The sequence below is a fragment of the Python bivittatus genome, unplaced genomic scaffold (genome assembly GCF_059951505.1).
Source record: "Python bivittatus isolate LINGU-HERP-01145 unplaced genomic scaffold, Pbiv_v1 ctg000350_np1212, whole genome shotgun sequence".
NCBI classification, from domain to species: domain Eukaryota; kingdom Metazoa; phylum Chordata; class Lepidosauria; order Squamata; family Pythonidae; genus Python; species Python bivittatus.
The window spans coordinates 2788216-2815911 of NW_028277074.1; the positions used below are offsets into that span (position 1 = coordinate 2788216).

Sequence of the window (27696 nt, forward strand, 5' to 3'; positions counted from 1 at the left end):
ATGTGGGCCCAATCGACAAGGGTAAAGGCGGGGCTTAGCCATTTTGATCGATAAGATTCTTCACCAATCAAAAAGTGCTGCCGAAAGTTCAGCTTCGAACAGGGAATACAGATCGGCCAATCAGGAGCTTAATTACCGGAGCTGCGCTAGAATGAAGGTTCTGTAGGTCAGAGGATGAGGGATCGGCATTTGAGTGACAAGCGCGCGGACCACTAACAAGGCACCGCGGGGGGCGGTGCCGGAATTGAAGTACGCGACCGAAAGGGCGGGTCATCCGGCAGATCGGGGCGGGGGAGGGAGCTGGGACTCGGTACGCGCAGGGCGGCCAGAGCAGCATGGCGGAAGACGAGAGCGACCAGGAATCGGAGAGACTCGGCGAGGAACTGAAGGCCATTAATGAGCCGCGCCTTCCCGCCGGATTGTCTCCTGTCCTGAGCAGCCAGTATTACTGCTACCGCTTCTGCCAGGTGAGCGGCTAGTCCCGCCCCCTGTAGACTGACACTCCGGGACTCGGGGGCGAGGACAGCCGAGCGATGGAGGCAAAGGAATTTGCGGGCAGATCCTCCTGCGGTGAAACGTCGGAGGCTTCCCTCCCTCTCCGTAATGGCCCTTTGAAGGGCCGGCGACTGCAGGGGAAAAATGAGAGGGCGAGCCCACGGGGAGGCGCTTCCCCCTTTCTATGGGCGACGCAGAAAACCGATTTCCCTTTATTTCTGTCTTCTCTCTCCACTCCCTTCTGGGAAGAGCAGCAGGAAGCTCGCCCGTTGCCGGGCAGGAGGCTGTTCATGAGGGGGAGTTGATGTTAGCGACGTTGGTGTTCCTCTTCGGAATCGCTCTCTGATTTTGTCCTTGTCACTGCCACCTTTCTGTGGCTTAAGGATGTGGAAAGTGGCCCTGGCCCTGACCCTTTCCTTTCGCAGGCTTTCTCAAGGGATAGCAGGGTTGGGGGCTGCCTTCTCTGTTGCAGAAAAAGGCTTTCCCTGTCTCCCCATGGACCACTCAGTCCTGAAGCTCGGTTTGCTGTTACCTTGGCGAGCTGCGTGTGGGTGGCGGTCCGTTCTCGTGCGCAGAAGGTCCGGAGTTAGTATTCCTCTCGGTCTAGGAGCTGGAATTTTTTATGGATGTTGAGGCAATAAGAAAAGGAGGAGGCTAGTTCTGTAAGGGGATTAGGGAGGGGCTCAGATCTTTCCAAACCTCCTCCTCCTCAAAGCTTTGCCTTTGGTTGGCCTGAGCGTGAAAGAGGTTTGTAGAGAAACAGCTCGCGGTATTTAATTGGAATTCATTACGCAGATGCTGTCTTATTGCTACTAGTTGTTAAGTTTCCTGTTAAGAACCTGCGGAGGATATTTTGTCATGCAGGTATGTCTTTTTCTGATGTGATGAAAGCTGGAGGGAAGATCTTGATTGGTTGTTGCAAGTGTGTTAACTAAGTTTACCGCTTCATTCTAACTATGCCATATTATTATTTTGGTGGTATTTTGTTCTATTTAATCCTGAGCTGGATTCTGTTTGTTCTATTTAATCCCAATTTGGCTTGGGAAATTTAAAGCTAGTTCTGTGGAGGGTTGGAATTAAGACCCAAGGGAAAGCTATTTCAGGTAAATGTGCATGATCTTACATATTCAGAAAAAAGTTCAACTGTACGTAAGTGTTTGACATCAGTGATGCATGAAGAATCTTCTAACGAAATCATTGCTTTCTTCATGATTTCTAAATGGTGCTTAATTGTTTACATTTGAGTGTCTTAGAATGTAAGTGAATTTGTCTAAATACGATTTTTACTTTTGTGCTTTGCCAGCCTTGGGCATTTCTTAAATTATTTAAGAATAATTTAAGATAAGTTGAATCTTGTCCCTACCTGGAAATAAGTCCAATTAAACACAATTGGCTGATTTTTAGTAAATATATTGGTTTAGTTTGTTATTCAGATAAAATTGAACTAACGCTGTGCCTTGGTTCATACACGCAATTAACCATTTAGCAATAGTTTATTAACTAAACTACAGTTTTCTAGATTCACATAATGCTAAGCAATGTAACACACCTAGACAAATGAAGGAAATTTTATGATGTAATTTGATGTGTGGTTTCACATTAACTTTTCGTTTAAAAGTAATATATTAAATGCCTGTTTCAATAAAAGTAAATTCTGTAAGCTTGTGAGAAGTATTAATGTTGATATATATCTGATAAAACCTTACCTCTGTGGCCATACACTGGATGCTTTTCTGTACACAGTAGGGTACACATAAAATCCACAAGTGAACAAAATCTTTCATAAAAACAGATTTGCAAACATTAGACTTTTCATGCCACCACTATAAGGATTTCATTCCAGTTCTCTATTCGTGGCTTTAAAAAAAAAAACATTTTTCCTTTCTTAATTGAATGCAGGACAAGAAACAAAATTATGAAAAAGAGAAAAAATAATTACATACAGGGCATATATTAATAAATATATGCATAAATATAAAAGTTGTACATAAGTGTTACAATGAATGGTAGCCATATATCATTATAATAATCTATGTTGATAAGTAATTTGTTGGTGAATTGTTAATAACAAACTCTGCAGAGTGCAGCTGTTGAGTAGTTGGGGCATATATTTATCTTTCTAAAGATTTATCTTTGGAAGTCTTTTGGTTATAAGTAGAGCATGGAGAATCCATTTTCTTTGTCTAGATGTCAGTTTCCATGCTATAGGAATATAATTCAATAGAATAGGTACATCTGAAATTATTAAATCTTGTCTCAGAATGGAATTAATATGTGTAATAATTTTCTTCCTAAATGGAACAGTTACAGAACAATGTAAAAAAGTTTGAATGAAGCATTAATTTCATTGCATCTCCAAGTTTTTACTATATAAATGGAGTCTAGTAAGTCTGAAATATTTTTTGTTGAATAAAATCTAATATAAGATCTATTAAAGTTTTTGATATTAATGTTAACACTTCAAAAAAGTAATTTTAGGCTTTTTTAGTGTAATAAAAGGCATAAATGAGATGTTTCAGAGGCTGAAAATGCTATAAAATGGGATGTCAGTAGATGTTTTAATTGTAAATAATGCCAGTGAGCCATACTAGGCAGATAATATTTTTCTTTTAATGCAGAACATTATTTTAAAAAATAATTATTTTCATCCTTTAATTGAGCCAAAACATAAGTTCCTATTTCCCACCCAGTTTTTCATATAACAGGCTTTTTAATTCATTTTGTGGTCTGGATTACTCTATGTAGTATCAGTTTAGCATGAGAAAAGGGATCAAAATGCCACTTCCTACAAATCATGTATCATCGTTTTCAAATCAATGTTACAGTGAGAGGAGCAATTCAAAATCTGTTATATCTTGGTATCAACAAAATAAAAATAAGAGTTAAGATTTAGGATTTGTTGTTGTTGTTTAGTCGTTAAGTCGTGTCCGACTCTTCGTGACCCCATGAACCATATTGCGCCAGGCCTTCCTGTCCTTCACTGCCTCCCTGAGTTTGCTCAGTTTCATGCTCAAAGATTTAGGATTAGTTCACAACTTATAATCATAATGTATGTATTTTTGGATTTCACTTATCAAAAAGTATAATCAGCTATTGTGGCTTATTCAGCAGATTGATTTGGTGCATGTACCCAGATAATATATTTAGGTTTTGAGTGGAAATATGTTTAATCAACTTTCTGATCTTCATTTGTTTTATATTACTCATTTGTTTTTAATTTGACAGTGATGTGCCTAATCAGGGTGTTTTACTTTTTAAAGTAAAGTGCTTTTTAAAAAAAAAAAAAAATATATTTTATGGAGAAGATTTGTATGAAATGACTTGCTAACTTTGAATTGATGTTGTAATAAGTGTACTCATTGTAGAAGTAATCTTATGAATCTGTAGTTTTTGAATGGTTTGAAGGTGAAGATGTGACATTCAATTTCTCAAGACAACTGGTGGGTATGTAAGGATAAATGTAATATTTCAATTGGACATATGTAAGAATATATTTGATAGAGAAACAAGTGCAATTCTCCGTATGTTGGAGTGAAGTCTGAATGTTATATACATCTATTGACATTTGGTGGGTTTTTCAGTTGAATGGATCCTGTCACAAACAGTGTAAGCACAAGCAATAGTTCCTTTTATTTCTTGTGACTTGTAATTTTAACTGCTTGGTTTGATTATAATGTAAGCAGTACACACTCCAAGCTTTGATTTCAATATTGCAGTTCAATGTTATGTGGCAAATCTGTCACATTGATTAATGGTGATATTCAGTAGGATTATGGCTAGGAGCTGGTTTATAATCCCGGGACACTTAACTGTTTATAAAATTCCATACTTAAATCATACTTCTTGTACAGGTATTTTTCTTTGCAGCTTCTTTCTGTTATTATACCAATAATATACCAGGAAACTCTGAGTTCTAGGCCTCCCTTAGGCATGAAAGCCAGCTGGGTAACTTTGGACCAGTCACTCTCTCTCAGCCCAACATACGTTACAGGATTGTTGTGGTCGGAAAATAAGAGGCAGGACTATCAAGTATGTTCACTGCCTTGAGTTGGCCAAATATGTATTTCTTAAAAAGGGATAAAAATTAATAACAACAACAACAGCTAGTAGCCTGCTGATATTCTGGCTGCAATCCTGTGCGTATTTATTTAGAAGTAAGGCTACTGAAAATAGGTTTTACAGGTAGTATACAATTCTGCATATCTTGTTTTTGAGTAGATACTGTGTTTTATCCATAAACCAGAGGGCTAATAGGACATCTTAAATTATGAATGTTTTGAATTGTTAGTTCTGTTCTATTATTTCTTAGCCCTCAGTGGTGCTAGAAAGTGTTCTTTTTCTTCTAACAAAAGGAGAAATACATTTCTGTAGCACCAACCACCCTCTGGGGGGGAAAGTAAGTACAGGGTCCTCACTTACTGACCACAATTGGGACTGGCAACTCTGTTGGTAAGTGCTGCAGTCGTAAGGTGAAACGTCATGTGACCACACTAACTTATGCCATCAGTTCTGGCTGCAGTCATTAAGCAAATCACCCACAGTCATTAAATGCGACAGCATGTGACTGCAGCTTGTGACTTCTGGCTTCCCCATTGACTTTGCTTGTTAAAAGCTGGCTGTGAAGGTTGCAAATGGTGGTCATGTGACCGCAGGACACTGCAATCATTGTAAATGCATGCTAGTTGCCAAGCGCCTGAATTGAGATCACATGACTGCGGGGACATTGGAGCTTCAAGGACCAGTCATAAATCTCCTTTTTCAGTGCTTTTGTAACTTCAAACAGTCGCTGAACAAGCGGTTGGTAAGTAAGGACTACCTGTAGAAGCAGACTGTAAGGAACTGCCCTCTCAGTACTGCTGTTAGCTGGGCTAGGGATTCTTCTTCTCTCTCTGAGAACTTATTGGAATCAACTACTCCACTAGGTTTAAAATCTTTAAAAATCACTCTTAGAGTGTTTCAGTCCTACTGAGATAGCAGTGCTTTAAGTTATATAATTTTGTATGTAGTTTCAGAATGTCCTGGATAGTAGGCTTTAAATCTTTCTTTCATGTAGATTTAGTTAGTGTAATTGACATGGCTTCATTATATACTGGTTCAAATAATTTTATATATTTATATTTCCTCTACATGATATAAATAGAATATACAACCCTCCTCCCACAACTTTAACTGGTATATTTGTAGAAATGTATCTAGTCTTTTCTAAAAGAAATTGTTCAGCTGGTTTAACAGTTAGCATTAAAAGTATTAGAAGATTAAGTTTAGCATTTTTGCAAATAAGTCAATTACTGTCCTATAGAGACAGTTACAGAATGTAATCTTGGAAAGCCAAAATGATGGTACTATGATAATCTGTTTCATAATGAGATGTTTTAAGGTGCCAAAATAAAATTGCAAGCTTTCAGAGTTTGCGTGTTCTGTCTACCATTTTGGAACTGGTTTTCTCCTATTCTTTTGAATGTGATATTGCTGGAGTGAAATAAAACTTCTGTTGATTCTAAATCCTGAAGTATAACCATACAAAAATGACTATAAATTATAAAGGAATTTCTGTTTCTGGAAAAGCTGTCTCATGCCTGCTAACTCTATATTAAGACATATACTTAAGTTTTGCTAAATGATTTAGTCTAGCCTAATGCTAGTAAATCAGTCTTCATGGAGCAAAGGAAGGACATAAATAAGCTACTGTGTAAAGCTCAAGACACAGCTGACTAACAGGGATGCTTTCTGAAGAGAAGAATGGGATTGGGTTTCTTCACTACAAATATATTAACATTAGATTTTAGGACTGTAAAATGTATTGGAATGTGCTAGAACTCAAACACAGCAGCTGTTGGTGACTCATTAAAGCAGACACATCTTTTTCCAGGCTCATAGGGCTGCTTTAATGAGTCACAGACAGTTGCTGCATGCATGCTCCTAAATGTTCTAAAACTTGCTCTAAAGCATCTTCAAAATAACTGAAATTGATTTAAGATGATTCAATATAGTTTTCTGGCCAAGGACATTAAACTTGATCCGTAATCAAGTTTTTTTTTCACCGTAATCCTTTAAAAAGGGATGGGTAGATATTTCAGCCCTATTTGGAGGAGGAAGGTTGTTGAACATGGGACATTGTATGTGTTTTTGTCAGTAAGAATAAGCAACAATCACCCTTTTGAGAGTTATTAAGGTATAACGATTAGCGTCTTGTTCATTGCTTTAACAAGGCTGAAAGCTGAACTCTGACTATCCCACAGCAACTAATCTTGGACGAAGGAAATATCCATAAATATACATGGGAAACACAGAAGACTGTTCAATTGATAATACAAATTCAAATTTAAAAAGTTGATGAACAGAGAGGGGGTTGCATTATATGTGGGTAGTGATAGAGAAGGGGTAGGATAAGGTAAGTGGTCAAAAAGAGGATAGATAATGCATGGATCTCTTTCCTTTTACACTGTTTGCCCATTATATCATCTTGCATTACTATGTTTCTTATTAGCCCTTGGGGAAATTGTAGGTGATAATTGTACATTGTGTTTACATTCTATATGGCTGTTTTTAGAAAGGCAAAAAAAAATTATAGACTGGAGAATCAGAATCTTAGTCTTTCTGAACATGAAAACAATTTTATTTTTATTGCAGCTGTGTTGTCTCAGTCCATAAAATAGGGTTAATCTTTGTTCATCAAAGTGCTCATCTTACTTTAGTAACTGTATACAGTACTTTGATTTCTTAGTTGCGCTTCTTAATTACAAAGAAAATTTGCCTAGCTATAGCTTATATTAGCATGCTATATTCCTGTTATATGCTGCTTCAGATCAAGTTTAATGTGTACTCCTTTTTCTCCAAATAGGTTGTTGAAGATTATGCTGGAAGATGGCAAGTTCCTCTGCCACAGCTTCAAGTACTTCAGACAGCTCTCTGTTGTTTCACATCTGCATGTGTATCTTTTCCAGATGAATGTGAACATGTACAGTATGTGCTAAGTAGCCTAGCACTGTAAGTAGACCTTTGCTTTCCTTATTGTAAAATTTCTAACCTTCTGGATAATATAGGATAATTTGAAAAAATCATCTAGGATAATTTGTTAAACTTTGGGAAGAAGACTATGTTGTAATTGTTTCCTAAGCATGTGAAATGTAAAAACTATTTAAGTGTTTGTGTGGAATATGTTGATGGACATACAGGTTTCATAAATGACATTGCTCATCATCATTCACTTAGTAATACTTCCCTGTCAAATTGATATGTGAAACAGTGCTGGCATTTTTGTTTAAGCGTCTATTCATGGGATAGGAATAATTACCATTTTTAAAATAAACATTGAAATTGATATATGACTTTTATGTTATAAATGAGAAAATAAAATGAAGGACATGAACAAATTTGTATGTTATGGGAGCAGAACATTTTCAAATTAAAAAAAATGTTTTATCATTTAATAATTTATCCATTTCAAGCCTGCTATCTTTGCACACAAGTTCCAGTACTATTTTGAAATATTGGAAACTCAGTCCTGACTTTCTTGGATATGTATCAACCATGTATTGGCCATTGTAGAATACATATTTGGGGTTGGAATCTGACTAGAGGCAATCATTCTTATCTGGTGAAGGGCAGGTTGCTGGTGGCCTAAAGTCTCTTCTTTAGGCAGGTTAAAGGGAAAACTTCCTATCTACATTTAGGCAAATCTTGTTACAGCATCATCCTGTTACTGAAATGGCAATCAGGCTACAATATTTCTATTCACCATGCATAGTGTGGTGCTACCGTCAAGCTGACTTTTTATCAGATTTGTTGCTGCAAAAATGGGAAATAATTGTTGGGACAATTATATATAAATTATTGCCAAATCTGCCAAATATTGTGGAAGATCAAAAGATATTTGATAATTTCATTCAAGGCACTAGAGTTCCAAGCTCTGGTGAAGGGTAGTTACAAAACAGTTGAACAACACATTTCAGAAACTTCAAGGTATCAAGAAATAGCATCTTCAGGAAATACAGAGGTTCGTCTTTGATTAACAGCAGTTTTAAATTTGTCAAGTCAACAGTTGAAGACCAGGGATAATAATTTGCAATTTAACTCCAGTTTTTCCTGGTTTCCATGCTTAATTCTGAAATGAATAATTGGATAAAAGTCTTTTCTTGATGATTACTGGAGTTAACAGTTGTATTTGTGGTTGAAGTTTTTATTGGCAGCATGCCTGTTCGATTGCTTTAGAGGATTTTAAAGCTGCTCAAAAAGTGGGAAGTGTCACTTTGGAAACTTCTTTGTACTTGTTCATTCTAGCCCATTTTGTGACTCTGAACAAATATGTGTATTTAAGGTAATAAAGGTAGATTATACTGGGACTTGAAGTTCAGTGTCATTAGACTTCTCTGACATGTGGTGTTTTGAGAATGATCCATTGTCTCTTAATGATGTGGAATAATATGCATGTGAGTAAAACTGAAAAATTGCAGTGTTTACTGTGAAAACTTGCATTCTATGTGGAGAAAGAAGAATTGGAGCACCAATTGTTGATTTATCACTTAAATCTTGAATCTGTAATCTTTCACTGAATTAGAAATTTTAGGGCCCAGTGGCGCTTAATAAAACATTTCCTCAATTTCATGTTACGGAAGATTTGTATAGACACTATAATACACTAGAAATTCAGCTAATATATAGTGTAACAGACCACTTCCACATTGTATGTATCAGGGAGAATATTATGTCAATGATCTAGTATGTCAACAGCTTTCTGTTGTGGTATAGTACAATTAAATGAGCATGCCTGACAGAAAATCCATAGGGCTTTGTCAACATTGCTGCTTCATTTAAAATTCTGCATTTAAACTTGTGACATAATATGCTTGCTTGCTCTGCTTATTACTTTTTAACTTCAAGTTGCTTTGATTTATAGGAGCTTTTTTGAACTGTTGTTATTCTTTGGAAAAGATGAGTTCTATGAAGATCCTTTAAAAGACATTCTGGGTTCAATCCAGGTAATTTGCTATTGTTCAAATAATTAAGTGAATACAAGCATAATGCTACCAGTATATATGGAAACTTATCAGAAAGGAAAATCCTATTTCTAAATAACTTAAAATTTAAGTATGAGATCTTGAATCAATATATAATGCTAAGATTTGTGTATAAATAGTATAATTAATTTTTAATATCAAATTCATGTAGGAATCAGTTTGTTACGTTAGAGTCTGTTATTGTATCAGACCCTCCCTCTCTTCCTTGTATTCTGGGGAGGTTCAATAACTTTCCAATGGCAGTTGAGAAAGTGTTGATTAATAAGGAGCAAAGCCACATAATCCTTGCCAATTAAATTCTTAAACAGTTTTCCTGTAGCTGTCTTCCCTGTTGAAATTTTCGGCAGTCCTTGGCTTAGCTCCTAACATACTATTTCTGCCAATACTGCTAATCTATGATATAGCTAGACAATATTGCAATGGTTTCTGTGTGTGTATGTGTGTGGTTACTGTGCTACTGTATGAATGCTTGGAAGAAGCAATAAGTGAAGTTGAAGAGAAACCTGAAAGAAGTATTAGGCAACACTTCTATTTTTTTAAATTTTAGGATGCCTTTTTTTAAAAAAAATATTTATTTAGTTTATATATGCTTAATTAACAAAATTTTTAACCTTAAAGAAAAAGATATTTTTTAAATTAAAAGTACAAAGTAAAAATACAAACTACAAAGGAAAAGAAAAAGAAAAAGAAAAAAGAAAAAAACTTACCTTATATTTTATACTTATCAAAAGTCACTGGTTTACTAATGAATTTACTGCTATAATATGAGCAATACAAGGTATTATTGTAAGATATCACCAAATCTCTGCCATAGTAACATATATCGTTGCATCCTTTGATTAGTAGAAAATATTGCCATTTCCAAAACAGACAAATCACACATTTCCAATAACTATTCCTTGATCTCTGGAATAATATCACTTTTCCAATTTCTTAATATAATTCTTTTAGCCACCCCCAGGCAACACTTCGACTTGCTTTAATTCTGATCAACATGTCTCTCAGTTGAAATATTGCAAGAACACTGGGGCTGCAACTGGCTATCATTGCTAATTTTCCTAATATGCTTTGCCTCTGTTCAAACCATATCCCTGATGTGTATCCCTGATTCAGTATACAGGTAGTCCTTGGTTAACAACAGCAATTGGACTGGAATTTTGATCGCTAAGTAACAAGGTTGTAAACCATGACATCATGTGACTGCATCGCTTAGCACCAGCAGTTCTAGCACTTCCCAATTGCCATCGTTAAACAAATCCTGTGCTGTTGTTAAGCAGGGATCTCACATGTCTGTCATTTGTGACTTCCTGCTGGGTTCCTCATTGCTTGCAGGAAGCTGGCAAAGAAGGTCGCAAATGGTGACTGCATGACCATGGGATGCTGCAACATCGTAATTGCAAGCTGGGTTCCAAGCACCCGGATCATAATCACACTGTTCCCTTTTGGCATAAGCAATATGCTGAATGCAGAAAAGGAATAAGTAGTACACCAAACTACTAGAGGCATGAGATAAAAAAAAAGGAAACAGATATAACTAGTGTATATCTGTCCATACCTTTGTATATTTGAAACCATCCTTAATTCATCACAGTCATATGTTGTCTTTTGTTCTTTAAATTTTTCACCTATCCCTTTTTCAGAATCCTTATCAACTCTAGCCAGCCACAACTGTCTTGAACTTTCTTTTTCTCTCAGTTCATTTATTCCTCCTTCATGAATTAATTGCCTTATATGACTGACCCAACCTTAGCGTACTTCTTTCATACTGGTTGCTCACTTTTGTGTTCAATCCACATTTGTTTAGCACCCAAACATGCTTAACCTCTATCTCTTGTTTTATTACCCACACTTAAATATTGCATTCCCTTTGGATTCAGTTTCTCTTTTATGTTTCCACTGACACATTCAGCTGTCGCTTCCATATAACAAAGTGGGTATAAATGCACTTCTGTAGTCATTTTCACTTCTTTTGACAAACATTCATTTCTCACAACAGACCACATGGTTCTCCAATACCTTCCTACCAGCATTTTCACATCTTAAAATTTCTCCATCTATTTTCCTATCTTTAACTAGCATTCTACCAAGGTACACAAATTGATCTTGTTCTAGTTTTTCATCTTTTGGGTATAACTTGCAAACATTCCTTCCGTTTTCTCTGTCAAATACAACTACCTTGATCTTTGATACATTAATTTTTAAATCCGTATTTCTCACTGCATAATATAACCTACCATTTGCTGTAAACAATTTGGATTCTCAGCCAACAGCACAACCTGCACACATACTGTATGTATGTTCATATTCCAAATCCTGATGTCACCACAAGCATTCCTTATACATTTATCCATATACACATTAAACAACCAAGAGGACATCACACATCCTTGTCTAACTCCCACATAACTGTTGAACCATTCACTAAGCATTCCATTGATTCTCATGCATGCTTTAATTTCATTACAGGTAGTCCTCGCTTAATGACCACAATTGGGACCAGCAACTCCATCGCTAAGCGACATAGTCGTTAAGCGAAACATCACGTGACCGTGACGGACTTACAACCTCACTTCCACCGCGGTCATTAAGCGAATCACCCACAGTCATTAAGTGAGACATCACGTGACCGCAACTTGCGATTTTACTGCCGGCTTCTCCATTGACTCTGCTTGTCAGAAGCCGGCTGTGAAGCGCGCAAATGGCAATCATGTGACCGCAGGATGCTGAGACGGTCGTAAGTGTGAAGACCGGTTGTAAAGTTATTTTTTCAGCACCGTCGTTACTTTGAACGGTTGCGAAACAGGGCAGTCATTAAACGAGGACTACCTTTATATACTGCTCTTACTATATTCAGCAACCAAACTTCAAGTCTTTACTTGTACAGTACATTACATCATGTAAACCTATTCATTTTATTGTACACTTCCTCTAAATTTACAAATACACAATACACTTTCGTGCCTTAATACATTTCTGACTAACTTGAAGAGCAAAAAATCCACTCTGCCATCCTCTGCCTGACATAAGGATGTGCTATACTGCCCAAATTCTGTGCATAGTCATCGCTAGTCTACCAGAATTCTGCCAAACAGCTTCTCAGGCACATTTAACAAACTAATATAGTTTTAATATTCACTCTTGCTACTACTACATCTACCTTTCCCTTTGGAAAAATGCTATTATTGTTCCCCTATACTCTTGTCAGGTACAGATGCAGTGTTCACAGACACACAATACACATGATAAATTGCATAACTACTCCATAAACAAACCAGATCTATATTTTTAACATTTCTTCAATTACACCATCTACACCTACAACTTTGATCATTCTTCAGCATTTGTGACTTCCTTTTCATCATTTTTTTTTCTTGGATAGAAACATTTATAGTGATTCAGTTCCATGCTCTACGTGTCCTTATCATTTACATACAGATCCCAGAAATACGCCTTTGTACATTTTTGAGTGGTTATGAGTCTTCTCGGTTGATACTTTTATGTTATTTTTGTTGTTTTTAACTTTGGTTATTTTTTACTGTTTTTATTCTGTTTTAACTGTGAGCCACTCAGAGTCACGTATATGAGATGGGTGTCCTATACATTTGTATAATGATGATGATGATAAGAATAATAATTTACTCACTTTAATTTTATCCCAAATGATTTAATCAGTTCCATTTTCACATCTCTTCATTTTATTGAGAGCTCCTTAGTTAACTAGCCCTCTTCAATGTCTTCATTTTTAAAAGATTTCCATCAAAATCACAGTTGATAATGTGTCTATTTTTCATTCTTTCATTCATTAATTCATGCTCTTTACCATTTATTCTTCTTATATTCTGAGTCACAATCTTCCATATACCATGTTCATGATTTTGGTCAACTGAACTTTTCATATAACACTTTTAGTAATGTAGAGAAGATATGAACTAGGTTACCAACCTTAGTTATGCCTGCGCTACAGGCAGTGTGCCTTTAATAGTAAATATGGTGCCAATCAGTTTTGGCACATTTTAGTGAATATGCCATAAGTGCAGCTGGAGCCCCTAATGTGCACTTTATGCTTTTAAAAGCTAAAATCTCTATATCTGGTCTACCCAGTGTACTACTTCTCATAACCTAACAACTAAGGAGTATATGCTGTGTACTAACACATATCCAGAGTACATTTACTTTAAGTAGTTTAATGTTCACTGTTTGTTCCTCCATAGGAATGCCAGAATCTCCTCAGCAGATACGGAAATATTAACTTAGAATTGGTGACTCGAATTACCAGAGACGGTGGACCTTGGGAGCATCCTGTATTACAAGCTGTTCTTAAAGGAAGACCAGTTTCTCAGGAGTTAGGTACAAATTGTTTGCCACATATATTGAAAATAGCATAATTTGAATTCATGTTGTATGTAGGAAATTTTTACTCCATTTCCTTATAATTGTTTCCAGGGTAGTGAATGTTTTAATGTACAGTCAGGTCCAGAAATATTGGGACATCGACACAATTCTAACATCTGGCTCTATACACCACCACAATGGATTTGGAATGAAACAAACACAATGTGCTTTAACTGCAGACTGTCAGCTGTAATTTGAGGGTATGTACATCCAACTCATGTGAACGGTGTAGGAATTACAACAGTTTGCATATGTGCCTCCCACTTGTTAAGGGACCAAAAGTAATGGGACAGAATAATAATCATAAATCAAACTTTCCCTTTTTAATACTTGGTTGCAAATCCATTGCAGTCAATCACAGCCTGAAGCCTGGAACGCATAGACATCACCAGACGCTGGGTTTCATCCCTGGTGATGCTCTGCCAGGCCTCTACTGCAACTGTCTTCAGTTCCTGCTTGTTCTTGGGGCATTTTCCCTTCAGTTTTGTCTTCAGCAAGTGAAATGCATGCTCAATGGGATTCAGGTCAGGTGATTGACTTGGCCATTGCATAACATTCCACTTCTGTCCCTTCAAAAACTCTTTGGTTGCTTTTGCAGTATGCTTTGGGTCATTGTCCATCTGTACTGTGAAGTGCCGTCCAATGAGTTCTGCAGCATTTGGCTGAATGTGAGCAGATAATATTGCCCGAAACACTGCAGGATTCATCCTGCTGCTTTTGTCAGCAGTCACATCATCAATAAATACAAGAGAACCAGTTCCACTGGCAGCCATACATGCCCATGCCATGACACCTACCACCACCATGCTTCACTGATGAGGTGGTATGCTTAGGATCATGAGCAGTTCCTTTCCTTCTCCATACTCTTCTCTTCCCATCATTCTGGTACAAGTTGATCTTGGTCTCATCTGTCCATAGGATGTTGTTCCAGAACTGTGACGGCTTTTTTAGATGTCGTTTGGCAAACTCTAATCTGGCCTTCCTGTTTTTGAGGCTCACCAATGGTTTACATCTTGTGGTGAACCCTCTGTATTCACTCTGGTGAAGTCTTCTTTTGATTGTTGACTTTGACACACATACACCTACCTCCTGGAGAGTGTTCTTGATCTGGCCAACTGTTGTGAAGGGTGTTTTCTTCACCAGGGAAAGGATTCTTCGGTCATCCACCACAGTTGTTTTCCGTTGTCTCCCGGGTCTTTTGGTGTTGCTGAGCTCACTGGTGTGTTCCTTCTTTTTGAGAATGTTCCAAACAGTTGTTTTGGCCATGCCTAATGTTCTTGCTGTCTCTCTGATGGGTTTGTTTTGTTTCTTCAGCCTAATGATGGCTTGCTTCACTGATAGTGACAGCTCTTTGGATCTCATCTTGAGAGTTGACAGCAACAGATTCCAAATGCACATAGCACACTTGAAATGAACTCTGGGCCTTTTATCTGCACATTGTAATTGGAATACTGAGGGAATATCACACACCTGGCCATGGAACAGCTGAGAAGCCAATTGTCCCATTACTTTTGGTCCCTTAACAAGTGGGAGGCACATATGCAAACTGTTGTAATTCCTACACCGTTCACCTGAGTTGGATGTACATACCCTCAAATTAAAGCTGACAGTCTGCAGTTAAGGCACATTGTGTTTGTTTCATTCCAAATCCATTGCGGTGGTGTACAGAGCCAAAGATGTTAGAATTGTGTCGATGTCCCAATATTTCTGGACCTGACTGTATTTCTCAAATCATAGGATAAAACTAATTCAATTAGAGATTTAAGAAGTCAGCTTGAAAGGTAGGAAAGTTTAGTATATATTGTGGATTTTGAGATTATTGCTTATGCATGGGAAGCAATTTGTATTTTGTATTTATTGCTTCTGAAATGGCAAAGGATTTAAATAATAATTTTAGGCATGCACCTTGTTGCATTATGGACAAAATTTATCAGGTCACTAAGAGTCAACACTGATTTGATGGCACATAATCAGTCACTTGGTAACAATTGCAGATACGTTTTCAAGTAAAATGCAAAGCTGTTGCTTTCATAGGAATGGAGTATGAACACACTGAACAATACTGCAGTAGCATTCTAACTAAAAGTATTCATGGTCTTCATTAAATAGTTACAAGATTACATTTTGTCAGTGTTTCGCAGCAGTGTAAGTGAAATGCTGTTTGTTATTACTGTAGGACAAAGTTGCACTATTTCCACTAGACTTTTCATGTTTCCAAGGGGGATAGGGCCAGGGCATATTTTGGAAGGAAGTGTAAGAGTTACCAGAGGTGAAATGGCTATCTTAGCATATTTCCTTGAAGTTCCCCATCCCCAGTCCTCAAACACAAAGAAAATCCCATATTTATAGCCTCACTCAAATGGGGGGAGGGGGAGGGAGCAACAAAAGGAAGGTAGGGAACTGCAATTTTTGCATTGCTGTCATAATAATTTTATACTGACCTCATTCTCTTCTCCACATTTTTAAAGGAAATCCTCCATAATTTTCCATTTTTTTTTATTTTAATAAGTTTAATGGAATACTTCCAATGTTTTATAACCCTGATGTTTTAATATAACCTACTGTAACATAATATTTTATAACTAAATTATTTGTTTTCTTTTACCAGTTAACAAATATTTAAGCTCTGAAAATCCACTGTTCTTTGAATTACGTGCCAGATACCTTATTGCCTGTGAACGCATCCCAGAGGCAATGGCTCTTATCAAATCTTGCATGAATCATCCTAATATTAGCAAAGACCTTTACTTCCATCAAGCATTTTTCATGTGTCTTTACATGTCTCCACTGGAAGATCACCTATTCCAAGAGGTACAGTTGTCATATTTAATGCAATTTTATGATATGTCTTGATTAGGGATAGTATTTTATTTATATTCAGCAAAATAAACCATTTTTTTAAAATCACATTCCTGCATTACAACCCTGTACAGATTAATCGCAACTCTGTATATATTATTTTTTGGATACTGGACAACTACATCCTAATATTAGCTATAGCATTAACCCTGCTCTAAGACTGCCAGGTAACAAGTAGTCATGGAAAGCAGGTGTAACATTAACTATTTCAACCAAGTTAATAAAAAGCTGAATGTGCTATATATAAATTCTTGCTATCGTAAATATTTTTCTTCCCCCCCCCCCTTGTGCCATTGGCTTTCTATATTGGTAATAGAACTAGTAGTAGGAGCTAGGAATTCCAGTTAAGTAAAGGTTTGGCCTCTTTCTTACTACACTTGCCTGAATTATCTCATTTTTGTTGCATAGCATTTGCTGAGGACTGACTGCAAGAATGGCATTGAAATCATCTGCAACATTGCAAAAGAAGGGAAGATTGCCTTAGCATTGAATCTTTGTGAATTGTTTCTTATTCCACAGCTCAAAAAAGGGGATATGTATTGCATCTGGTAAATTTTATCTCTCAATAATACTACTTTGCACTAATGTTATAATATAAGGAAATTACAGATACATATTTACAAAGGAGTGGTCAAAGCCTAGTTAATTATTAAGAATAAATAGTGCTGCAGTGCAATTTCATTGACTGTAAAATCCATCCATTCGACATATTAGTGAAAACTAGGTATTGGATATTTTTGTATTGTTGTAAACTATTTAAAAATAATGGGTTATTTATCTTACTGATTCACTTCTTAATTGGCAAGTAGAAGGCAACTGAAGGTTTTTTTCCCCCCTAAGTTGAATTCTTAGTTTGTGGTTAGTGCCTTCATGATATTTGATCAAAATTTCATTTATTTATAACATCTATATCTTACATTTTATTTGTTAAAATAATTCCAAAATGTAGAATCATCTAGGAAAGTACACCTCTGCCTTATATTTAAGCTTACTACTCTAGAAATGTCACATAGAGTGGCAATGGCTCTAGAGATACATAGTTTTCCTATTACATTTGAAGATGCTGGAAATTGAACCTGAGGTCTCCAGATAAACTAGGCTCCACCACTTAGTTATGACTTCTCTCAAATAGCTTTTTGAATAACACATTTATATTGAGAATGTTACATACTTCCATATGTAGAATTTGCATACAATACAATTTTGTTTTAATAAACTAGTTGGAGGGGGGGTGTCTGTTTTTAATAAGTGCCCATTGAATTGGAGAGTGCATTCCAAAGCTGATTTGCATAATTTATGTAATGATATTATGCAAATTACACAAATTATGTCATTATTTTTATAACACTCAATTATATTTACCATAGATTCTAACAGCATGATTCAGTCTATTATATAAATACCATATGCTTGTGAATATATTGGTTACCTAAAAATAATAAACTTCATTTTGTTTTATAGGGAGCTGATCTTTATTTGGAGTAAACTACAGCTTAAGTCTAACCCATCAAAGCAAATATTTGTAGATCAGTGCTACCATCTTCTAAGGATAGCTACAAATATACAAGTTATTTTCCCTTTCATGAAAGTCATTAGGGATGAAGTAAGTAATAGCATTTGCCTCAGACAAGTGTTTTAAAAATATAGCTATTAAATATTGTACAAATTGTGTTATATAATTGAATATTTACTTTGTTGAGAAAGAATATATAGACATTATCTAAAACATTTTTATCTACACATCTGGCATGGCAGAACAGCAAGCAGTATCCTAGCCATACTTGTGAAATTTGTGTTTTGTTATAGGGCAAGAATAAAACATGCTTTGTACACCTCAAATATGGACTAATACTAGTAATATTAGCTTATCATCTTAATAATTAGAGAAAATAGAAACGTTGTAAACATGAAGAAATTTTATTCTTACACTTTACAAACCATAGTTAATGTATACTAGTTTATAAGTTGACTTTCATAATTGTTTTATGCTATACTTCAAAGAGGGTCACTGGATTTTGTTGGAAAAAGTATTTGGTTTTTTTTTTAATGATGATTTCTTGTAGGGTTGTACAAAGCATTTGAATGAAGTGGTCTGCAACATACAGTAGTGTGAACAGAACACTATCTTTGAAACATTGAAATAGCAATCTTTTTTAGGGCTCATGCAGCTGCTTTGGAAACTGCTCCTAGCTATTGCCATTTGTGTGTGCATGAAGTACCACTTTGCTAGATACTTCCATGTGGAGATAGTTCAAGCAGTTTCCAAAGCAGCTTTGTAAGCCTTCTGAAAGACACAATTACTTCAATCACTTGAAAAGAGGTACTTTGTTCATGCTCCTGCCTGTAGCTTTAGTTTTAGTAGTAATTCTTTGTCCTTGTATTTTAAAAAATAAAATATGTTTTGTGCTTGCTTTAACTGTATTTAGGGAAGTTGATAAAAATTTAGTCTTCCACAATTGGAAGGGCTTCTTCCATTCATTAACTGGTTTTGAATCAGCTGAGTGATTTTACTGTAATAGGAAATACTATGTATATATAATTTATATTATAATAATTAAAGATGATGTGCCTTTTAAAAATCCTGCAATATTGCTAATCACTTTTCTACATTGACATAATGCAATGTAAGAATATATACTTTTAAGAATATATACTTCTATTCATGAGTTCTCTTGTATATTGGGGTTTTTGGTTTTTTTAACATACAGTCCCTACCTAAAGATACTGGGAATTTAACTTTGGAACCATTTGGTTCCAAAGCATAGGCTGTATCATTGAACTATAATTTTGAGATGTTATGAGCTTTCTTGAGAAGGAAATGCAGAAAATTCTCAATATTCTGAGTTTATTCAACATTCCTTTCTTTCTCACAGATTGGCAAGGAAGGTCTACAGATTTGTGTAGAGATATGTGGAAGTGCTCTTCAGCTAGATCTTCATGATGATCCAAAAATGAAATGTTTGATATACAAAACCATTGCTCACTTTTTGCCAAACGATTTGGAGATAGTGCGAATATGTGCTCTTTCTGTATTTTTTATTGAGCGCACCTTGCAGTCCTATTATATTGTTGAACAGCTATATAAATGTACAGATGAAGAATACAATGAACAGATAAGTTCAGTTCAGAATCGTGTACGTTTTGAGTTGCTCCCAATTTTGAAAAAGGGATTGTTTTTTGATCCAGAATTTTGGAACTTTTTGATGATCAAACAGAACTGTTTAGCGCTGCTAAGAGACAAAACCTCAGTTGAACTGAGTGAACATCCACTTGAGCGTTCTTCTGCAAATACATCAAAGACACGTCGAGCACTGCGGAGTGATCAATCTTGTATACCTGAGATAAACAATGGAGAACTAGACCATGAAGATACTTCTGAAGCACAATTGAAAAATGATGGTAATTCCAAAAAGAACCATGTAGTTCTTAATTCATCTAAAATTGATCACAGTGTACCAAAACATCGCTGCATATTATGTAACAGAGAATTTCTTGGTGGTCACATTGTGAGGCATGCCCAGGCCCATCAGAAAAAGGGTAGTTTCTCATGTGTAATGTGCTGTAGAAAATTCAGGCAAAAAGGTTTAATGCTTAAGCACTTAAAGAATCACATTAAGAAAATGACACGGCATCATTTGACTGTTACTTGTGTTGAAAAAGAAACTTGTGATGTAAATGAAATGAACTGTTCTAGTGCTGATGTCTCTCTTCAAAATGGGGACTTGGAAAATGCTAAAGAAAATGAAGTAGAGCTAGTCATTCCAAGTACTAATCAGGAAATGCAGAATTCTGAATTTGCACTGGATGTAACCAAAAATCATGTTAGTTGCCAGGATAATGTTGTTGAAAATGGTAGTTGTGATAACTATTCAAATAACATTCCTGAGGCAGAAATTAAAGAGGGATCACCAGAAAACAGCCTGAATAGAGAACTCCCTATACTCCACAAAGTAAATGGCGTGCTCTGTCCTCAAAATGATTTGGATCACACAAGTAACTTCAAGTGTCCTGCTGATGGATGTATTAGAGTCTTTAAAAAAATACGGTTTCTGAATAAGCATGCACGTAAAGCTCATCCTTCTGATCTGAATGTGCAAGAGCATATAATGAAATGGAATAATGGAAAATGTCGGTTTTGTCAGAGAAAATTTTTGGATTCTCATCATTTTATTGATCATCTGAAACAACATGTTTATCCAAATGTATATTTTTGTTTGCATTTTAACTGTAATCAGAGATTTAAGCTGTCCACTGAGCTTGCAGAACATATGAAAAGTCATACTGAGTTTAAAGCTCAGTGCAACTTTGCAGAGTGCTATAAACTTTTTGATGACATTTCATTGTTGTATGAGCATGAAGCTCAACATTATTTAAACAAAGCAAATCCTTCTGAAGTCAGTGAAAATACTTCTTCAGTTGTTGTTTTGGAATCCCAGTGTAGTATTCAAGAAAAAGGAGGTGGTAGTGGTGAAAAGGAGGGTGTAATAGACTTACCAATTCCCACTTGGAAAGCAAGGAAAGATTCCTTAGAACCAAAGACTTATATCCAGAGTGAGAAAAAAATAAATAATCTAATCCAGAATGGGAATGAAAATGCATTTGGTGGTACTGTCACAGTTGTGAACTTAATAGACCAAAAGATACCTGCAGTAGAGCCAAATTTAGAAAGCTGTAAACTTAATGATCAGCTAGTCAATGGGCATGGTGAACTGGAACAAACCACAGCTACACTGGATACTGATTTGGAAAAAATGAGTGCCAATACTAGGACAGAAAATGGATCTCTTCTACCTGTTCTGCAGAACTGTACGGATATACCACCTAATAGTCTTGCTGCAGTCTCTCAGTCACTTTCTAAACCAAATCAGATAACAGAAAATACGTCATATGGCTTAATTTTAACAAGGCCTTACATTAGACCATTGCCTCCGAGTTATCTTGATGAACGATATATTAGCATGCCAAAACGAAGAAAAACTTTGACTGATAAAGCAGATGCACATTCAGAGCAAGGCAAAACGTGTAGCAAATCAGAGAGATTAAGATGCAGCAAATGTTTGACCACCTACTGTAACTCAGAAGCACTTCAGCTTCATCTTGCACAAAAGAAGTGTCGGACACTTTTTGGATTCGATTCAGATGATGAAAGTAAGTTTTACAGTTCTACTAAGTATAACCTTAGGTATCTGTACAGTGATAAAATGTTAAACAAGAGTTTTGAAGATGCAGTTGTTGAATACATCAGTGATACATACACTGATAGAGAACAGATTCCAAAAAGATAAGGTTAACAAATGTAATAAAACTATATTACATATAATAGTAAATAGTAGCATATAGATTTGTTTTAGGAACTATTTGTAGCCCAATAGTAATGAAAAAGTACTATATTGTAGATAGAATTTAGCTAGTTTTGACAGCAGTTATTGTGCAATGTTCTTGAAACCATTATTTGACCTGATGAAATTATGAAACTTACTCTGTAGTGCTTCAGTTTTTTCATGAAGGGTTCAGAGAAAAATGATAGCTAACTACCATTTTATATTCTCTATGCTAGCATTTATTTTGCTTCATCTCACTTTTGTTTAGGAAAAATAAATGACTGAATCCCAGTATGATACCAGACTCCAAAATACTAACCAACATAATCTCTTTTTGCAGGTGCCTGAGCAAATGTTGTATAAAGACTTCTCCGTTTGAGGAGTGGTGATGGAACACTACAATATTGTGCATCAACCTGCTTTTCCCTTCTTGGCCTTAATTATAAAGAAGTCTAAAATTACTAAAGAAAGTCATGACCTTTTTGAGAATTAAAGCACACGGGTGACAACTAAGTGATAGTAGGAGCTGTGCAGTATTAGCATCCAGAAAACAAACTGTGTTAAAAACCCCCAAAGTACCAGTTATCTAAAAGCCACACGTTCTTGCGTAGTTCCATTCTTAAGTAAATTCACTGGGTGGCTGTATACAGAGTAGGTTTCATGCTGACTGATAACAATTGCTCTAGAGAAAAATGCACGTGGGACATGCCTCTTTCTGATTCTGTATGTTCAAAGGAAGCCATTCTATATGATAAAACTAGTTTGAGTCACATTCAATGTTGCTGTGCATTAAAATCTGATCAGTTAAAATCGATCCATTTATAGAGGTTGACTCTTCTTGTGATGGTATATTTTGTACCTTGAAAATGGAACTGATAAATGTAAGAAATAATCAGTGCTGGGCAGTGTATCTTAATAAATGTTTTAAGGCATACAATAAGAGCTAAAGTATGTCTTTGGTATTTCCAAATTCAAATATTAAACTATATTCAAATGCACCAAAGTTTATTTTTTCAACACCTGATTCATGATGTATGCATAGATAGAATTCAGTCATAGCAAGAAATAGCAAATCCACACAGTTACAATATTTGGTGTCATAAAGCAGTTTTAGGTTCAATAGCAAATTCACATGACTAGAATTTAACTGAATTCAGCTGGTGTATAAAACTTAATTTTAAGCATAATCTTTCTTGGGTTGTTTGCATGGCTTATACCTGTTAAAAGCTAATTTTGTATTTAAAATGAATAAAAAAGGGGAGTCGCACATGATTTAAATGCACATTAGGATACTAGGAATAAAACTACTTTATATTCATATTGTATCAATATTGAAAGGTCACACTGAATTTTCTTTATGAAACGATTGCGTTCTTAAGAAATCCATATAAAAGCTATCGTGACAGTGCATGCTTTGAAAATAATTCAGAAGTAGTACTTTGAGCATAGAATCTCTGCTGTTCATTAAACAGTCCTTTTGTCAGGCTTCCATGCAAGTACAACATAGTGAGGTTCAAAGCATTTCTGAATCATTTTTTAAAGTGAGCATAGATCTAAAATCCCTTGACAAACTTAAGCAGTAAAAAATAAATTGCTTTTTTTATCTGAATATCAATAAAATTATTTGCACTGTGCCTTGAAAAATTAAGCTTTAAACTTCTTACTCTTAAGTTAATACATATATAGGCAGAGTATTCTAATCCCAAAATATCCAAGAAACCCGTTTCTTTAAAAACAATGCTGTACAAATATTCATCATGAAAAATAACATTAAGAACTCTTCTTGCAGATCATTGAGGTTTGAAAATATTCAGGATGGGATTACAAATTTTCAAAAATGGTAAGGTTATTTGAGCTATTGCGCTATATTTTCAATGCAATCCTACACATTTCTACTCCAAAGTCAGTCCCATTGAGTTTAATGGTGCTTACTCTCAGGTAAGTGAGTAGATTTAAAAAAAAAAATCAGGTAGCTTATTCATAGAGAATAAGAACATTTCAGTGTTCTTGTTAAAAATGAAACCATTTTTCCTCAAGAAACAAGTATGAAACTGTATGCTTGAAATATATTAAATTATATTTCCAACCACTTTTAGATCAGTCCTGATGTCTAGGCACCAAATGATACTTTTAATAACTACACAGTTGAAGCTGTGCTTGACTGTGCTAAATATCAAAGGTTATTCTTGAAGCAATTCAAATTATAACATGAAGAGCAGACTTTTTTCAATTTACTTTTGTAAGTCATGCAAAATTGCACAAATGGTACCTAAGTTCTCTACTTTTGAGATAATTAAAAATCCAAAATTATATATTTTGTAATATATTTGTACCTCTTACTATAGGAGATTTTATTAAAAATATTTTAATACTTTATATTATTAAATGGGAGTTATTGGCAAATCTCAATCTTCAACTGTGTCTTAATTGGAATTTACTTAATTTGGTCAGATTATAGGTTTTCCTTGTACAGGAGTCCTAAAATTGGGGGTTTGAAACAACATGTTTTAATATATCATTACATGAAACTGAGTTTCTTCAAAAATAAAACACATTGATTTTCTGTAGTGCTAATATTCTGGGACCTCAGTATGTAGTAGCAGTCTTATAGCCAGTGTTTCATTTCTTAATCTGCATTAGGGGTGATGATTTAAAGACATTGTTGTGCTAAGCCTGACTCGTTATTACATGGCACAACTCTGCAATTTTCATAGTGACAATATAAAATGGTTTCCTATTACTTTCTTCCATATTTCTTTGACTAGCTGGACCTGGAATTCTCTGTTGATTTGCCATTCAACTGATATAGTCTGACTCAGTTTATAATCCAAGCCCAAGTATGCCTGGTACTGACACCTGCTGAGATGGATAATTAGTGCTGTGGGTATAAATCTGTAGATCTGTTTCAGTGGAATTTGAAATTAAAATAATGGTTGGCTTCCAATTAGTATTTACTTCAGTGGAATCACATTTGTCATCCAAGCAGATTTTCACTGCAGCCTCTTATAGAACAGATGGGGATAAAGATTGAAGAGGGCAGGTTACGAAGGGCATACAGTATTTGCAGCATTAGATATCACCCATTACTTTGTTTGTTTAGTTTTAAACATTGTGTAATCAGTTTGCTTTAAAATATGTCCATGATATATATTCCCCCATTTGTGTATATTTTCCTGTGATTATATTTCAGTATACCCTGAGCTGGGTTTTAATTTTCTAGAAACGAAGAGCATTAGCTTTTCCACCAATTTTAATTTCAGTGTCTGTATGCACTCCTGACTTACAGGCATCAGCATCTAAGTATCCAGACTTTTGGCTGCATTTGAGCCTTTCTCAGGAATACATTCCATTTCAAATTAACTCCATATAATGTAACATCGTAAATATTTCGTATAAATCTGAAAGGGAAGATTAGCCTTCTATAAAATGTTCAGTTTTCCACTTGCTATGTTATCACTTTTAATGGAAAACTCTTAAGTGGAATTTTAAGGTATATGATCTGATCTGATGTGCTTTGCCACCAAACAAATGTTTAGGAGAATCATACAAATTATAACACTGCCTTTCAGATACTGTACTAACATTTGATGTGTCAGTTATCCTAAAATGGATTTGTAACTTTATTTCAAGGTATTCCCAATTTGCTCTTACACACTAGGAATTAGTAATTAAATCAGAGGGGCCTAATTCCATAATCCAAAGATACACATTTTTGGAAAACCTGTTGACTCTGCCCTTGGTAAGTGATTAGTATTTTGAGCTCCCACCAGCTTTTAAAGCAGGATACTGTTTGTTTCTCCTTGGCCAGGAGAAGAGTTACAATGGTGACTTCAATCAATCACTTGTTTGTCATGAACAAGTTTTGATTATTGCAAGAAATAGTTAAGGCTCTCTTCTAGTAAATTAGAGCTGGTATTGATGTTGCAAAAGTGGTATTTCTCAAATGGCTTGTGTAATGTCCCCTTATCTCCAGTCAGGAATGAGAAGACACAAAGACAGCAATAGTCATTGTGAAGTGCTTAGTGGACCCAATTGAAAATTTGCTATGATGGGTGCTAAGGTTCCCCTCCCCCCTCTCTCCATAACCCTGCTACTAGAAGAATATAATGGTGCCCACAGCCAGAACAATACTACTGTTGTATTTAAGATTATGTCATCTGGTCTGATGATTAAAGTTTAGAAGCTAAATTATTGCTTTGATATTGCCCAATGTTTTGCCAGCTAATAAACACTTGGTATGCTGCTCACTTAATCTCCCTATTGGATAAAGAAATTGCATGGCTGACAAGTGTTTTCTAACCAGATGCCAGATATCTAAATAAGACAAAATATAGGAAAAAATATACTACACTAATTTCAAGCATCTCCATTAAATCTGACTCAAGCTAGATACAATTATTAGTTTTTCTGATTTTTAGAATAGCCTGTAGTGCCTACAATGGATCCTCCACTACCCGAAATATTGACAGTGTTTCCCAAGTCATAGCCTTTTTAAGACTTGAAATACTCTTAAAGGATGCCTCAAACTTGTTTATCCATTTGGTTTGTCACACGCTTTGTGGATTCTTAGACATGTAAAATCAAATATTGGTCTGTGGATAACTTATCTCTGCCATCTATTTTGTAGAACAAATTTGAAATGCTTATTGTGGGAAAGGTCACTGGTACTTTGGTCTAGCCATATTCAATTAAACATCTAGAAATTGTATATTTTGAATCATGTAGAACAGGATTCAGCAATTCTCCTTGTTTAATGCCAAGGTGTAGGATGAAATAAAGGATTTTTTAATTTATTTTGCACTGTATAACATCTTGATTAAATGCAGTGTGTCTATTTTTGAACTCTTATGTTTAATTTGTAAAAAACGATTACAGGTTTAACAAGTAAGGAAATTTGTGCTTCCTTCTTGATGGTTAAATTATTTTATTCTGCATTTTATACGAGTACAAATTAAAACTGAGCCATCAAACTGCAATAAATCAACAGTAGTGTTTCATTTAAATTTTTTTGTATTGTAAATAGAATTGTTCAATAAAATGTTATTGTTCAATAAAATATTAAAGATATGTTGGAATTTTGAGAAAACACTTGATTCTGTTAGTTGCAATATTGCTATACAGCAGCTAGCAAGACATTTTGTATAGCTTTAATACAAAACTATCCTGAAGCAGATGACACTGTTAAAGTAAACAAGCACTAACACTCTTGAATGCACAATATGGTAACAGATGAAAAACTGCAGAGCATAGAGTGGCAAACAATGTGAACTGTTAAGTTTTCTTTGGGGCTAAAAGTTCTAGTTACAGCCTGGTGGGAAAAAAAAAAAACTAAAAGATTCTGAGCTCGGAAATGGATTTTGAGAACCCAAACTGAATCATGTTCTTGTACTAAACTTTTACCCTCTTCTTTCTTCTGATTGGTGTCTTTTGAGGTGAGGAGCTATTTCCTTTTCTATTAAATCATTGGGAGTTAGACATCTTCCTGCGAATCATTCACACGACTAATCTGCAGTGAAAGAATCTATTTCGTTTTTCACTTTGTATCCTGAAGTTTCTTTTATTAAACTATTGGCCTTATGACTCATCTTTGGGATGTTATATATTTCCAAACC

At 35.4% G+C, this 27696-nt stretch overlaps 1 protein-coding gene across 2 annotated transcripts; it reads left to right on the forward strand.

Moving 5' to 3' along the window:
- Positions 1-289: 289 nt before the first annotated feature.
- Positions 290-27610, forward strand: ZNF654 (zinc finger protein 654). Of its 2 annotated transcripts, XM_007423789.4 has the most exons (9): positions 290-467; positions 7337-7482; positions 9392-9473; positions 13724-13859; positions 16513-16715; positions 17172-17311; positions 18225-18366; positions 19637-21911; positions 22425-27610. In XM_007423789.4, exons 1-9 carry the CDS (start codon positions 336-338, stop codon positions 22430-22432), a joined length of 3264 nt encoding a protein of 1087 aa, XP_007423851.1. In that variant the 5' UTR covers positions 290-335; the 3' UTR covers positions 22433-27610. The 2 variants fall into 2 exon arrangements, with proteins under 2 accessions (XP_007423851.1, XP_088000639.1); XM_088144513.1 differs by lacking the exons at positions 290-467; positions 7337-7482; positions 9392-9473 and adding an exon at positions 12013-12246 and having other exon boundaries at positions 22425-27609.
- Positions 27611-27696: the final 86 nt, after the last annotated feature.